This window comes from Urocitellus parryii, chromosome 2, assembly GCF_045843805.1.
Source record: "Urocitellus parryii isolate mUroPar1 chromosome 2, mUroPar1.hap1, whole genome shotgun sequence".
Classification (NCBI taxonomy): Eukaryota; Metazoa; Chordata; class Mammalia; order Rodentia; family Sciuridae; genus Urocitellus; species Urocitellus parryii.
This window is the reverse complement of record NC_135532.1, coordinates 112,899,993-112,916,104: the sequence shown is the minus strand read 5'-3', so window position 1 is coordinate 112,916,104 and position 16,112 is coordinate 112,899,993. Positions and strand designations below refer to the sequence as shown.

At 40.9% G+C, this 16,112-nt stretch overlaps 1 protein-coding gene across 3 annotated transcripts in view; it reads left to right on the top strand.

Moving 5' to 3' along the window:
* The first annotated feature begins 3,719 nt into the window (after positions 1-3,719).
* Gfm1 (G elongation factor mitochondrial 1) overlaps positions 3,720-16,112 on the top strand; it is a 40,358-nt gene continuing 27,965 nt past the window's right edge. Inside the window, exons 1-8 of one of the 3 annotated variants that reach the window (XM_026392910.2) lie at positions 3,720-3,922; positions 4,766-4,918; positions 5,730-5,862; positions 6,291-6,495; positions 8,698-8,814; positions 11,525-11,675; positions 14,488-14,645; positions 15,357-15,441. In XM_026392910.2, coding sequence (XP_026248695.1) covers positions 3,875-3,922; positions 4,766-4,918; positions 5,730-5,862; positions 6,291-6,495; positions 8,698-8,814; positions 11,525-11,675; positions 14,488-14,645; positions 15,357-15,441 — 1,050 coding nt within the window. In that variant the 5' untranslated portion in view covers positions 3,720-3,874. The remainder of the gene's footprint in view (positions 3,923-4,765; positions 4,919-5,729; positions 5,863-6,290; positions 6,496-8,697; positions 8,815-11,524; positions 11,676-14,487; positions 14,646-15,356; positions 15,442-16,112) is intronic. The other 2 variants (XM_026392911.2, XM_026392909.2) reach the window with 2 other exon arrangements.

Genomic DNA, 16,112 nt, shown 5'->3' with positions numbered 1-16,112 from the left:
CTCATTTTGTGTTGGTTGTTTTAATGACGTCGTGGTGCCGGGCAGTAAACGTGGGCCAGTCTCCTCTTGTGAAACCAGCACCATACTTTGCCACTGTCTTCTGACATCTGTGCTTGAGTGATGTTAATAAAGATTTAAATAATTTATCTCAAATTTCATAATGTCAGCTAATTTTATAATGCCAGCTAGCATAAGGCTTTAAAAAGAATAATATAAACTAGTAGTGCTGCTATATAAGAAATCAGCTCTTATTTTGACAAAGGGAAAGAATAAATAGTTCATTAAAAAAAAACTATTTTGGCTGATTGTGGTGACACATATATGTAATCTCAGAGGCTTGGGAGGCTTAGGCAGGAGGATTGCAAGTTCAAGGCTAGCCTTAGCCACTTAGTGAAGCCATCATGTCTCAAAATTTTTTAAAAAATACAGAAGGACTGGGGATATAGTTTAGTGGTACAGTGTCCCTGGTTTAGTCCTCAGTATACAAAAAAATAAAGAAAATTTTAAAATTTAAATTACTAATGTACATGAGTATTGTATTCAGACATTATATTCTTTGCTTTGTTGTATGCTTACCCTTGACATTTCTGCTCTTTCCCACAAACAGTTGACTGTTTTACTCATCTGTTTTAGGCCTTTACTCACTAAAATGCAAATATGTTAATTCATTTTTATAGCTGAAATTAATTGGCATAATCTTACACATACTCTATTATACTAACATAATAACATTCTAGAACATACTGGGAAGTTGTCAAAAGCCATAACTTTTCAAGTAACACTCTTGCTAAATTGACTTAACAACAGAATCTCAATAGATACTTTCATTGTTCTCCTTTTGCCTAAATCATTACATTGATAACTTGAACAATTATGTTCAAATATGAAAACACATTTTAATAAACTATGCTTAATAGTATAATTTCTTCCCATTACATGGCAGAGAATTCATAGAACTTTGTTCCCCACTGCTATGGTTTGGATGTGAGGTGTCCCCCAAAAGCTGACATATGAGACAATGCAAGAAGGTTCAGAGGAGAAATGATTGGGTTGTGAGAGTCTAAACTGAATCAGTGAATTAATCCCCTGATAGGGATTAACTGAGTGATAACTGAAGTGGTGGGGTGTGGCTGGAGGTGGTGGGAATTAGGGCGTGACCCTGAGGTATATATTTGTATCTGGCAAGTGGAGTTCTCTGTCTGCTTCCACATCACTGTCATGTGAGCAGCTTCCCTTTGCCACGCTCTTCTGCCATGACGTTCAGCCTTACCTCAAGCCCTGAGGAATGGAGCTGGCCTTCTCTGGAATCAGACCTCTGAAACCATGAGCCCTCAAATAACCTTTTCTTCCCTATGCTGGTCAGATCCTTTAGTCACAATAGCAAAAAGCTGACTAAAACACAAATTACTTGCTATGAAAATAAAAATTGAAGTAAACCTATATTTCTTCTTAAGTCACAATGCTTTCTTAGAGGACATTTATAAAATGTGACATTTAGAAATCATCAATGTTTTGTATGTGGCCTCAGGTAGATAAGATTTTTTTCAATGGTCCTACTTGGGCCCTAAAAAGAACCCAACTGTGGAAAATTTCTCATAGACAAAAGAGACAGACTGACACCTGATGTATTTACACTTGTTCAAATGTGAGACTTGCTAACAAAGTATTCAACGGTATGCTACAGGTGCATAATTATCTTTTATAGAAATTGTCTTTGACCACTAACATTTAAACTAATATAAACTGATCTTTCTCCTTTCTAATTTTTAAAAAATTATTTGGTAGTTGTAGGTGGACACAGTACTTTTATCTTATTTTTATGTGGTGCTGAAGATTGAACCCAGGGCCTCATGTGTGCTAGGCGAGTGCTCTTCCTATGAGCCCCAACCCCAGGCTCTTAACACTCATTTTTGTCTAGTGTAAATCATAAATGTAAAATGTCTTTTTATAAAAGCCATAACACTTGAGTAAGATTTTATTTAAGCTAACTTTTTGAGTTAATTTATATGCATTGTATGCTAGCTTAAATTGCTGAAAGTAGAGGCAGAAGTTTGCTTTAAAACTGCAGACACACAGGGCTGGGGCTGTAGCTCAGTGGTAGAGCTCTTGCCTAGCATGCATGAGGTACTGTTTTCGATCCTCATGCACCACAACATAAAATAAAGGCATGCTGTTCATCTACAATTACAATAACAAAAAGCCACAGCCTCAGTTCCCAAAAGCAGATGTCCCAAAGCCACTCTCCATCCCTTTGTGATCAATGGCAGAGACAGCCACAGAGGTTAACTGTTTCCTTGGTTTTAGTAGAATTAAAAAAGACAATCTTGATTTTACTTTTTAAAAAAAGACTTCCTTGTTTCTACATTGATAGATACAGAATTGTATTAATTTTTGATGAACCTTGAGACTTCAAAATCATCCTCTAAATCACTGGACTGCAGCATAAACGAGAAACACAAGATTCTGCCTATTCTACAGAGGCAATTGTTTATTCTGTGGAAGTTGAAATTATAAAATGTATGTGGGGGACATTCTACAAAACACCTGACTAGTGTGCCTGAAGACCATGGGGTCAGGAAACAATAGGAGGACTGCAGCTATAGAGACCAGAGATGGCACCTCCCTGGGGGAAGCCCTCTGATTCCCATAGGGCTGAGCCAGAAGCCTTTCCCTGCTTCTGCACCCTTGGGAGGGGGTGCTTTTGTGGCACTTCTGGATTAAAGGACTCTTTCAGCACCCAGTCGATGATTGACAAAATGCAAAAGGAAAACAAAACCCGGGGAACCACTACTGATTTAAGGGTCAGATTCAGGACTGGGGCTGTGGCTCAGTGATAAGAGTAGGCGTGAGGCGTTGGGTTCTTGAGGCCTTGGGAAAGGGCAGGCAGGGAAGGTGCCAGCGGGGAGCTGTCCAGTCTCCAGGAAGCCTCTCCAGGTTTTAAAAAAATCTACTTGTTAAGGAAAACACTGAACTTGCACCAAAGCAGAGCAAAGAGCAACCCCGCATTCACTGGGCGGAGCAGTTTCAGCAGAGAGGCCTCTGTCCGCTTAAGAGGGCCATCAGTCACTGGGCCTTAGCCAGGGCAGAGGCGGGCACTCAGAGCCACAGGAGCGTCAGGAGGAAGGAGAGGGGACAAACAGGGCTGGTCCACAAGGAGAGGGAGAGGAGACAGGGTTGGAGTACCAGGAGAAGAGAGAGGGGATAGTCAGGGCTGGGGGCAGCAGGAGGAGGGAGGGGGACAGTGTGGAGGGAGCCTCAGGAGGATTTCCTTCGTGCACCAGGAAGGCTGCTGGGAAGGTTTGAGACAGAATTTTGGACCTATCAGGCCACGTCCTTGGAGAAGGCAGGTGGCACCTGAACTGCAGGTCGCCGCCTTCCACCTGGTCTGGCGGCGCAGCTGACAACTCGGAGCAATGCAACCTTGTGAGATAAGAGCAGTAATCTGCAGTCGGTAGTCGACCTCTTGCTCCAGGTTCTTGGGGCTCGACCACAGGCACGTTTCAGGCGCGCGGGAATCTATAACACTGCGCGAACCTCGTCGGCAATTTGGCATTCTTTTCACTTAAATTCTGTTATGAACACCTCCCCATGCCGGAATACAAACAGCCCTGTTTAAAGTCTGTCTTTCGCAGCCGTCCTGGTTCTACAGGATTAAACCGCTCTCCCTGGGGCACTAGGCTCTGCGCTGGGCGGTGCACTTCCTCCTCCAGGCGGCAGAGGGCGCCGCCGCCCTCCGCCGGAGGCTCCGCACCTAGCGCCTCCGTGCTTTCGCCCCGGAAGTGCTCTGCGGAGCGGCCGGCGTGACTCCGAGCGGGAGTGGCGGTGACTTCCTGCGGGAGCCGGTACTGAAGGACGGGACTTAGGTTCGCTAAGCATGCTGCTGGTGCGTGCCGCCTCGGCTCTGTGCCGGCGAGGGAGGCAGGTACGTGCGGCGGGGTGTCAGCCTCGGTCCTCAGGAGGAGCCCGGGCTGCGACCCCTCAGTCCCCAGGAGCTGCCCAAGCCCCGCGCCTGACCCGGTCGTCTGCCTGGGTTATTGACTTGCGCTCCGCTGCAGGCGCTTCTCCGTGGTCGGTGTCCGCCAAGGTTCAGGTTGATACGCTAAAGCCTGTGGGGCCGGGCGGGCCTGGGCGCAGCCGGCCCTGTCCTTGCATCTCGTGTCACTCGCTCTCTGTGGATCAGCAAGGCTGTCACCTTTTCCACGTCCTTTTGCCGCCTCCTTTGCAGAAGTGACTACTGTGCACTTTGGATGTGCAGTTCTGTAGGAAGAAGTTTGTTTTGGCCATGAAGTCCAGTGTCCCGCCCCTTGCTAGTGTAGTTTTAAAAATATTTCATTATTTTTTGTAGAGAAAATCTGGAGCCTTTGCAGGGCTGCCTTGAAGCTACTGCTTGGGATTGTAAATCCTCAAAACGCCCTTGCTGTGAGCCACAGTGAAGAGGAAGGAGAGAAAATTTATGGAAAATTTAAATTAAATTCTTTGTTTCGTATTTAAATAGTTTTAGGAGCTATTTTCTGATTTTATTTTAAGCAGCTCCAATGTATTTCCAAGCTAACATTTGGCAAAAGTATTTTTCTGTTTTAATTTAGCTAATTCTAAAGAGTATATGTTCTTTGCCTTCTTTTGTGGCTACTTCTTTGGTGTTGCAGGTTTAAACATTTCCCCTTCTGCCTCACCAGGATTTCTTGTATTCGTTGAAATTCTTTCATTTTAATTGCCTATTATCCTTCTAAAAAGTGCATTGAATTGAGCCCTTTCATTTCTTCAGGTTAATTGGAAGGCCTGCCGATGGTGTTCATCAGGGATAATTCCTAATGAAAAAATCCGAAACATCGGAATCTCCGCTCACATTGACTCTGGGAAGACCACGTTAACAGAGCGGGTGCTGTACTATACTGGCAGGATCACAAAGATGCACGAGGTATGTGGTTCACAGTTGATGCCAGATAATTAGAGCTTGGTTTTAGTTGTCTTATATTTATGATTTAGTGAACCTCAAAAAACCTGAGAGAATAAGAAGAGCAGTAACATTGGCTTTTTAACCACATTCACATACACAGAGGCGAGAGCCCATGTTGTCTCCAGAGACTGTCACTGTTAGTATCCTGAGCAGATTATGTTTTAAGAATGTTAAACCAATAAAATCTATTCTTAACAGTTGTTAAAATAGTTCTTATATAGTTTTTAATAATGGGTAGACATTTATAATGTTAAATGGACACATGGGTTTAAAATGACATATAGTTTGAGCTTAAAATAAATGTTGGAAAAAATGTATTTTAAAAAAATTTGAGACTCCTGAACACATGTAGCATGGAGTAACTTAACTTTCCATCCTGAACTATTTCTTCAGGTAAAGAGTATTTTGTTAAATTACATACTCTCAAGAGCAGAATCCTTCCTGTGAATGCCTCTGTCCAGCTGAGGCAGAACTGGGAAGGATTAACACCTGTTGATGAACTGAGGTAGGGCTGGTGGGAAGGAGCTGTGCAGAGGGAGCAAGGATATTTCTAAGATTGGCATGTTCCCCTGGTCTGTCCTAGCAGTAAGGAGGACAGCTTTGTGGCTGTTAAGATATGCTGACTGTTATCTACTTTTTGAGATGCTGTAGTTTAACTGTTAGATGTCTGAAGATTGTCCAAGTTAACTGTATATTGTTTCCATTTCAGTAGAGATCGCTTTCCTTGTTGGGATGCAAAGACAGAAGTCTGAATTGTTATACTTGTGTTTAGGTGAAAGGTAAAGATGGAGTTGGTGCAGTCATGGATTCCATGGAACTAGAGAGACAGCGAGGAATCACGATTCAGTCAGCAGCTACATATACCATGTGGAAAGATGTCAACATCAACATCATAGATACACCTGGTGAGTTAGGGTCTTGCCTTTATTGTAGCTCTGTTGCAGAAGCACATTTGGTTCCTCCTTCTACTCTGACCCAGTTTAATTTTGAGTATCAAATTAAATCAATATTACTAATGATTTCTTATTAGAGAAAATAGATGTGGGACCTGAAGCACTTGTTGATTTCCTTGAAAAATAATGCACATACATGTGAGTATTAAGTTCTTGCCTTTTACAGATTGTAGCTGACTCCACAGTTGCCCAGGCCCTTATATTTTGTAGGAGTGATCTCTCTGGACCTGATGGGGGTGAATGGCATTGGTGAGCAGAGGAAACTGCATTCTAATTAGAAGACTTACATAACCAGCAGTGCTACAGAGCCTTCTAATAGTGCCTGGATTAAAACTTCAGACCACTCTTTCACCACCTTACATGCTGCTTTGTCTCACCAGGCCACGTGGACTTCACGATAGAGGTAGAAAGGGCTCTGAGAGTGCTGGATGGCGCCATCCTTGTTCTCTGTGCCGTCGGAGGGGTACAGTGCCAGACCTTGACTGTCCATCGTCAGATGAAACGCTACAGTGTTCCTTTTTTAACTTTCATTAACAAACTGGACCGGATGGGCTCCAACCCGGCCAGGGCCCTGCAGCAAATGAGGTACTGAGCCTCAGAAGAGAGGGTGTCCTGATCTGGACAACTAGCTTTGCTTCCAGAAGGCCCATTCATAGCATGTTGCTAAGCTCTGTCTTTATGCTTTCCTTGATTAAAAACATGTCTGTAAGTAACTTAGTAAATGAAGCACTGAATTCATTAGTTTGGGTTATGGTGTAATTTTATCAGCCACTTCCTCTGTGAAATGGGGGAAAAATGATGAACTCTAGGGAGGTTAAAGATGACTTCAGAAGATATCTGGCAGTTGATATTGCTTTGCTGTAATTAGAGAAGGTGTAATCTAGGTTCTAGAAGTAGTTTGCATTCTATTTAGACAACCTGAAGGGTCACTTCTGTTTTAATTTTGGGGGATTTTGATAGATTTTAGTGAATGTGTTTACATAGTGTGCACAGAGACGCAGTCCCCTTGCTTTCTGATGATAAGGCATGTGCAAGACAACAGTGAGGCATCCCGCACAAGCTGTGGCCAGTGGTGCTTATGGCCTTTCCTGTTTCCTGGCTTTTCATGTTTCCTACAGTGTGTTTCACCTGCCTTTTCAAGTGAAGGGCTTGCTTTTCACTTTTGTGGACATGTGAGTGCAGCCGTAGTGTCCTGCTCAAGTTTCACAGCACAGCTAATGGGTGCAGGTGGTAAATGTGTGGATAGGCTGAGAGTGATGTATCTGAAACAGAAAATTGAATGGGAGTGACGTATTTGAGAAAGTGAAAGTCATGTTTTTCTTTTGGGGGCTGTTTGTAATGTTTTCTTGGTAAAAACTAAATGTTCTTACTTTTTGTCCTGAGTTTCTTGGACTGAGCTGCACATGGATTTTTTCCTACCAAGTCTTCCTGAATTCCCAAGAAAATTGTCTTTCATCATTTTTTGATTACTTTGGTTCTCTCTTTGCTCTATTCCTATTTATCTGCTTTCTCATTTTGTAACTCATTAAGCTGATTTTGGAATGTCTAGATTTGGCTTCTGTGTCTTCACTTTTCTATCAAGCTTTTTGTTATTTTGTGCTGGATCATGAGAGAATTTTTTTTTTTTTTGGTTCTGGAGATTGAACCAAGGGGCACTTAACCCCTGGACCACATCCCCAGCTCTTTTTTATATTTTAGTTAGAGACAGGGTCTCCTTAAGTTGCTTAGGGCCTCCCTTAAGTTGTTGAGGCTGGCTTTGAACTTGTGATCCTCCTGCTTTAGCCTTCCGAGCCGCTGGGATTACAGGCATTCACCACCACACCCAGCAACATGTGAGAATTATTAAGGTTAATATTCTAGCTTGTGAATTTGATACTAATCTGTGTCCCTCTGAGTATTTAGCCCCCACCCCCTTTTTTGGTACTGGTTAACCCAGGGGCACTTAACCACTGAGCCACATTCCCAGCCTTTTTTATTTTGAGACAGGGCCTCGCTCAGCTGCTGAGGCTGGCTTTGAACTTGCCATCCTCTTGCCTCAGCCTCCCAAGTTGCTGGGTATTTAGCCTATCTTTTGAAAATATTTCAGCAATTATGTAGTTAATTTTTATAAGTTTTCTTGTTTATTGGAACACTTTTAATAGAGGTAATTCACAAATTTTTAGTTTTCTTTATTCTGGTAACTCTGGAGGTTAGTGCTGTTTCTTGAGTTCATATTTCTCTCACAAGTTCTTAGTTTCCTTCAGGTAGCAATCCTCAGATTCTCTCCCATAGTTACCCATGCAAGTCTAGAGTCCAGGCTCCATAATGCAGCTAGACGTTTCTTCTCCCCTGGGAATCCTGCCAGGTCAGTGCAGTTCCTATCAGTGACTGTGCCTGGTTGGGGGACAGACTTATGAGTATGTCCTATGAAAATTCTCTCTCCAGATAGCCGCACTTAGTTTTGCTGTCAGGATCTAAGAACGAGAGGTGGCTCAGCTATTCCACCATCCTTTAATTTCCTTGCCAGCCCCTTGTTTTTCTTCTTCCCCGTGTTTCTGATTTTGCATGCTCAGGAGATGCGGTGGGAAGCCTCTTGCTCTGGAGTTCTTTTTGTTGCCTTAGCAGGGCTGTGGGCTTCCCGAGCTCTTGGAGGCTGGCTGCCAGTCCTCTCTCACTGCTTGTCTCTTCTAAAATGCTGATGTTAACCCTTCTCGTTTCTACAGTGTCTGCCATTGATTTATTTTTACATTTGTTACTTGAAGGAGATTTTGAGAGAAGAAAAATAAGTAAGGTATTTTTATCTTTCAGGTCTAAACTAAGTCATAATGCAGCATTTGTGCAAATACCCATTGGTTTGGAGGGTAATTTTCGAGGAATTATAGATCTCATTGAGGAACGCGCCATCTTTTTTGATGGAGACTTTGGGTAAGTGCTAAAAAGATACTTTTTTTTTTTTTTATACTGAAGATTTAACCCCTGGGCATTCAGCCACTGAGCCACATCCCTAGCCCCCTTTTTTTGTTTATTTTTGAGACAGGGTCTTGTGAAGTTGCTTGGGGCCTCACTGAGTAACTGAGGCTGACCTTAAACTTATGATCCTCTTGCCTCAGCCCTTTGAGCCACTGGGATTGCAGGCATGCGCCTCCATGCCTAACTAAAAATATATCCTTAATATATACTTTAGAAAACACCAAAGTGGCAAGAGTATGCTCTTTAAACGTAGAGTAAACATGTTTTAGAAACGTGGCTGGAAGAATATTCTCCAGAGGGACTATATTTTAGTTCCTTTGGTCCTGATTTTCTTGGTGTGCATTCTGACAGAGAGCATGTTAGGTTTCGGGCAACTGTTCCAATCATGTTGCTACACGTGGGTGCTTTCAGGGTGGGCGCTTCTGGGTTGAACTGCTAGTGTCTCTTTCCCTCTGGTTCATTGGTCCCTTCATTCACTCATGCTGTGGACTTAAAAGGCAGCATTGCTGTGTCTTGGGTGTTGTGGTAAAAATAGAGAGAGATAAGGATTGTTAAGTATTTGCTGTTACCTGCTTCATGATATTACAAAGGTAAAACAGTTCATATGTGAAAACTTACAATTGTGTGAATGTGGTTTAGGAAATGCAAGAAGCAAGTTTATAACTTCTTTTCCTTCATGTGGTGCTGGAGATGGAACCCAGGGCTTCATGGATGCTGGGGAGGCCCTGTGCCACTGAGCTATATCCCAGCCCTTTTAATTTTATTTAAGGCAGGGTCTCACCAAGTCACCCAGGCTGGTCTTGAACTTGGGACCCTCCTGCCTCAGCTTCCCGAGTAATTGGAAGTACTTAATGTGTGTGCCACTGTGCCCAGCTTGGTAGCTTTTCCATGTTGTATTTGTTAAGTCAACATTTCAGTGACTTCTGCCTGCACACTACTGTCATTTTCCAGTGGTTATCACATCCTAGTATTCATACAAATCAAGAGCTCATTAAAACGGGTAGCCTGGGTTCACCTCCAGAGATTCTGATTTAGTAGCTCTGGTGTTGGGGTTAGAATTTGTATTTTTGGAAAGTTCTCAGGCAGTGCACTACTGTATTGCTACAGATCACACTTTGAGGATACAGATCTAGTGATGTGGAGAGTCATGTGTTCTGGGGAGCAAGCCTGGTAGCGGGTAGCTTCTCCAGAGCTACTGCTGTTTGAGGGACCTCCTCCTTCTGCTGTGACGTTAGAATCACAGGTCTGACAGGTAGGGGAGTGACACTGCGATCCTGAACTGTGAACTCTGTCCTCATCAGTCAGCCAGCTTGTAGGCAGGAAGAGGATACAGGCTGCCCAGAAAACAAGGTTCCTCTCCCTGTGTGACAGCTAAGTGAGGATGGCTGCATTGACCTGTCATCCTTAACATAAGGCCCAAGGTTCTGTTGCTGTTGCTTTACAGTCCAGCTTTCTTCATGGCAGGGACTTAGAAAGGTGTTTTTGAATGAGTGAAGGTGTCCACTTTCTAGAGTTTGCAAGGAATTATCAGGTAGCTATTTCTCAGGTAGAGGTCCTTTTGTGTTCTTTTACATCAGAATGACAGGTGGGGCTTCTCAAAGTGCATGGGGGTGTCTGTCTATCAGAAGGTGCAGGGAAGGCTGAAGTCTGTGGAGCCTGCCTGGATGAAGGAGTCAAGATCCAAGGCTGTGAAGGGTGTTCTTCAGGATGTTAAGGATTATTTTCTAACTATAGTTATCTTTTGTCTTAAAGAATGTGTTTTCTTAAAAGCTAATTATTTTTGCATTAACTTTTATTTTTTTTTATAAACACCTTGAAAAACTTTCAGACTATTGTTAAATAAGCAAATATGGTGACTTTGCAAGTTTTTTTTTTGTTGTTTGTTTGTTTGTTTGTTTTTTGGTGATTTTATCTGCTTTGCTCCTAGAGTGGAGACAGGTCTCAAGATGGAAATATGCCATGTTGTCCCACCTTACTTACCAAAAACTGTAGTCAGGGTTGTTATTTTTAAAAAAGGAGTAGAGTGAGGTCTCTAATCCTGCTTGCTAGAGAATGTGATGTTCTGATAAACAAGTTTATGGTTTGTAGGATTTTCAAGAGCTCAGATGGACTTCAAACATAAAATCAAGATTATGTACTTTCCAGTTAGGATGCAATAAAATGGGTTCTGTAACTACATTGAAAAGAAGTTTGATGTCTGCTTTAGTTGATACATTTCCAAGTGATTTTTTGATTTTATAGTATATACTCATTTTGGATTTCTAGAATGAGGTCAGACTAGTTTGTATTAAATTGGGAAGGATTTTGTGTTATATTATTTAGCATAATCTTCTGTAAAATTTGGCTGATATAAAAGTAGAATTGATTTCTATTAAAAAATGAAGGGTTTTTTTCCTCATTATAGTGGACCATTTTAAATGTTGGCTCCTCTATGTGCTAGTTGTGCAACCCTGAGCAAGTTGCTTTGCTGTTTAAAGTACCTTTGCCCACTATTCTGAATGAATTTTAAAGACATATTAGTCATATTTGCTGATTGAGTACAAATATATCATGCTTTTCCTTACCTATAAAAAATGTATTAGCCATTATTTATATCTTCTCATTGGTGCTTTGTATGTTTAACTGAATACCATTAAAGTACTAAGTGAAACGTTTCTTTTCTCAGTCAGACTGTTCGATATGGTGAAATTCCTGCTGAATTGAGGGCTGCTGCAGCAGACCACCGGCAGGAGCTGATCGAATGTGTTGCCAACTCAGATGAGCAGCTTGGGGAGCTGTTCCTAGAGGAGAAAGTCCCCTCCATCTCTGACTTAAAGGCAAGTTCTCTCAAAATAATTCTTAGCCAGGTGTGGTGGCCCTCATCTGTAATCCCAGTAACTCAGGAGACTGAGGCAAGAGGACTGCAAGTTCAAAATCAGCTTCAGCAACTTGGTGAAAAGGGCTGGGGATGTGGCTCAGTGGTTAAGTGCCACTAGGTTCAATTCATGGTTCCAAAAAGAAAGAAAGGATCAATATAATTCTTATACTAGCAGATAGGGTTTTTTCCTTCTTTATTTGGGGGAGGGCACATGATGCTTTTATGCACAGGTTTTATTAACAAGATATGAGTGAAATTTATTTAACATATCTGCTTCCTTGAATAGTATTTGGCATGTCATATTACTTTTTTTGAAAGTAGCTAGTTGTGTAATGTCTTCAAATGAGAAAGGGGTCATAATTTGTTCTAGAAAAAAGATACTGAAACAGTCAACCTCTTGGCTATGTCCTTATTAAAAAGAGAGAAAATAAATGTAAAAAAGTTATAGCAGCAGGGGCTGGGATTGTGGCTCAGAGGTAGGGTGCTCGCCTAGCATGTGTGAAGCACTAGGTTCCATCCTCAGCACCATATAAAAATGAAATAAAGATATTGTGTCCACCTACAACTAAAAAGTAAATATATATTTTTTTAAAAAGTTATAGCAGTAAGACAGGTTAAGATATGAGGTTGCTAAGAATTAACAGACTAATTCTTGGTAGTAACACTGCTGTAATATTGGGAAACATTCCATGAAGCCTTATTGTTTCCTTCACTTGATTGTTAGCTCTATAAAAATAGGGAGATTCTTGTCTATGACCAATAATCATTTTTTGAATAAACATTCTCCAAAGCAGATATATAAATAGTCAGTACAAGAAAGGATGCTAAACGTTACTGATCATTAGGGAAATGGAAATCAAACAGCAATGAGATTCCACTTAATACCCATTAGGATGAGTCTTATTCCAAGCAGTACAAACTAAATAAGAGCTGCTGGCAAGGATGTGGAGGTTAGAACCCTTGTGCACCACTGTGGAAAATGGCATGGCAGTTCCTCAGAAATGAAAGACAGTTACTATTTGATCCGGCAGTTTTCCTTCTGGGGGTATATCCAAAATAGAAGGGTCTCAAGCAGTTATATTCAGTCACTGTAGCTGCACTCCTGAAGTACCAAAAGGCAAAATATTCCATATGTCCTTTAGTGAATGAGTTATAAACAAAATGTGGTATTTTTTTTAGATCTAAAAAGAGTGAAATTTTGGAGGTTGGGGATATAGCTCAGTTGGTAGACTGCTTGCCTCGCATGCACAAGGCCCTAGGTTCAATCCCCAGCAACACACATACATACATACACACACACACACACACACACACACACACACACAAAAGAAAGAAAGAAATTTTGGTACATGCTGCCACATGGATGAGTCTTGAAGACATTCTAAATGAAATAAGACAAGTTGCAAAAGAACAGATAGGTTGTCATTCCACCTCTAATCACAGCAGGGCTGGTGGGAGGGTTAGTGGGGAGTTACTGTTTCATAGATACAGTTTCAGTTTGGGATAATGAAAAAGTTCTGAAGATGGATGGTAGGGATGGATATATGACCTGGTGAGTGTATGTAATGCTGCTAAGCTATACACTTGAATATGGTAAAAGTGGTAAATTTCATCTTATGTAGGTTTTACTACAATTTTTAAAAAGACTGAGTTAGTTTTCCCAAAAACTATTAAAGTCTATTAAAGGGCTCTCCGGGACCACTCCCAGGGTCAGTGATTCACTAGGACTTATAGGACTCAGCACATAGTCATCATTACTTCTATATTTGGGGCAAGTGGGGAGTCAAAGATGTGACCTGGTAGCTCATGGTAGCTGATGTAGCCCAAGTAGTTAGTGACCTAACAATTTCTGGTTCCTAACAAGAGCAGAAGTGAGGCTTTCAGGCAGTTTTCAGCCATAATTGCTTACTTCCCATGCATATTTTCCTCTTTTTATACCCTCTTTTATTGTGCCCAGCTCTTGTCCTGCTTTTCCTTGTAGTAATGTTTAGAAATGTCTGTACATGTTCTCCTTGAAGTGTCTTGGGGTAACCAGTTCTGTGTTTTTTTGTGACGACTAAGAAATGATTGCATGCTGCCATATTTCTGCCATGGCGATTTGCAACCGCTGCACTCTTGGCCTCTTCCAGCTGCTAGAGCTAACACTCTACCACGTCGCCATTGAGCAGCCCTCGCTCAGCCTGCAGAACAGCTTTATTGGGCTTGCACAAAGGGGTGGGGGAGGAGTCCTTTTTCTAGAGTCTGCTGCTATCCTGTTCCTTCATTTATGAGTGGTTTGTACGGTTTGGTTTTCTGTGCATATTCAATTTTTTTAAAATAGATATTACTTTCATACAGTTTAATTTAAAAAGTATATTCAAAGGCATTCAGTAAAAGCCTTTCTGTCTTCTCCGATTTGCCCAGTTCTCTGTGCCTCCCTAAAATAGGTTACCTGCAAATAGATCTTTTTTTTGCATATGTATTGCCTTTTTCTCTGTTTTACACATTTATTAGTATACAGTTTGCATTGATCTAATTTCTATGTGTACATACTTTTTTGATAAAAAAAAATTAGTGATTTCAGGAATGTTAAGTGTGAAAAAGGGAATTATTATTATTGTATTTTGACCTTAAGTTATAAGTTATTGGGGCCTGATTTTGGACTCCACTAGAGTCAGCACTCTTCTGAAGAGTGTCAGTTCACTTTATTCATTTATTGGTTTGTAATTGCCCTGAAGCACAAAATGAAATGTTAACATGAATGAATCATTAATTTTCTTTCATTTTTGAAGCTTGCAATCCGAAGGGCTACTCTAAATAGATCATTTACTCCTGTCTTTTTGGGAAGTGCCTTAAAGAACAAAGGAGTCCAACCTCTTCTAGATGCGGTTCTAGAATATCTCCCAGATCCATCGGAGGTCCCGAATTATGCTGTTCTCAATCAGGAGAAGTAAGTCTTGGCACTTGGATCTTAATTTATGCAAAAACTTCAGACCCTAAGAGTGAGTCTTCTAGTCACATTTATGACTTTGTTTCATAGTTTGCAAAAATTGATCACGGTTCTAGTTGGGTAACAATTTTGGGATATAGAAAGATGTTTGCTATTCAAGTTCCCTATCACGTTTGTGAGTTAGAAGTACCATCTCTCTCTCAAGCTTTATATCATTAGAAGATTTTCTCATTTGAGACCAGCTCCTTTTAGCTCTTCTCTCTCTCTCTCTCTCTCTCTCTCTCTCTCTCTCTCTCTCTCTCTCTCACACACACACACACACACACACACACACACACACACTTTTTTGTTGTCGTGCTAGGAAACAAAGCCAGGGCCTCATGCATGCTAGGCTTGCACTGTGCCTCTGAACTACATCCCTATCCCAGTCAGACCTAATTTTAAGAACTATTTTTAAGAAACAAACTTTTTTTAAGCTCTTATTTATTATTTTTCTTTCTGTATCAAACCTTTTCAGTTTTTTAGTGTACTCCAGTCCTGTCTCTATGTAGAAACTAAGCCCTAAGTACTTAATTCTTACTGATCTCTTTCAGTAAAATTTTATTGTGGGTGAGGTCAGAAATGTCATGTGTGCTTTTTTCTTGGATAATACGCTGATAAAATAAATTTGAAATATTTTACCCCATAGATTTATATTTATTTTATTTTCAGTGACTCAAAAGAGAAAACCAAAATCTTAATGAACTCCCAAAGGGATAACTCCCACCCATTTGTAGGCCTGGCTTTTAAACTTGAGGTAAGTTGCTTTCTAGTGTATTTAACTTCTGTCAGTAGGAATTTTATTTTCTTTTAGGCTCTATTCCTATCACAAAATGACTCTGTACCTCATATGATAGATTTGGAAAACAGGAAAAGTAGAAAGAACAAATAAGGAATTTCTGAAGTTCTTGGGTTGACAGTCCCATGTTTTTAGAAGCATTTCCTCTCATTGTGGTTTAAAATAATAGATTTTTTATGTATCATAGTACTTTATAACTTTTGTTTTCATTTAACATCATAATACATATGACCCACGTTTCTATAAATAGTTTAAACATTTAAAAAAACTTTTTGTAGTTGTAGATGGACAGAATGACTTTATTTTTATGTGGTGCTGAGGATCGAACCCAGTGCCTCAAACATGCTAGGCAAATGCTCTACCACTGAGTAACAGCCCCAGCCCTTAAAAGTTTAAACATTGGGGCTGGGATTGTGGCTTAGCGGTAGAGCACTCACCTAGTATATGCAAGGCCCTGGGTTTGATCCTCAGCACCACATAAAAATAAATAAATAGAATAAAGATATTGCACCCAACTACAACTAAAAAAATAAATATAAAAAAAGAGTTTAAACATTTAAATGGCAACTTAATACTCTTAGATATACTATCATTTGCTTAAAATTTTGTAATTATTGCACATTTTTGTT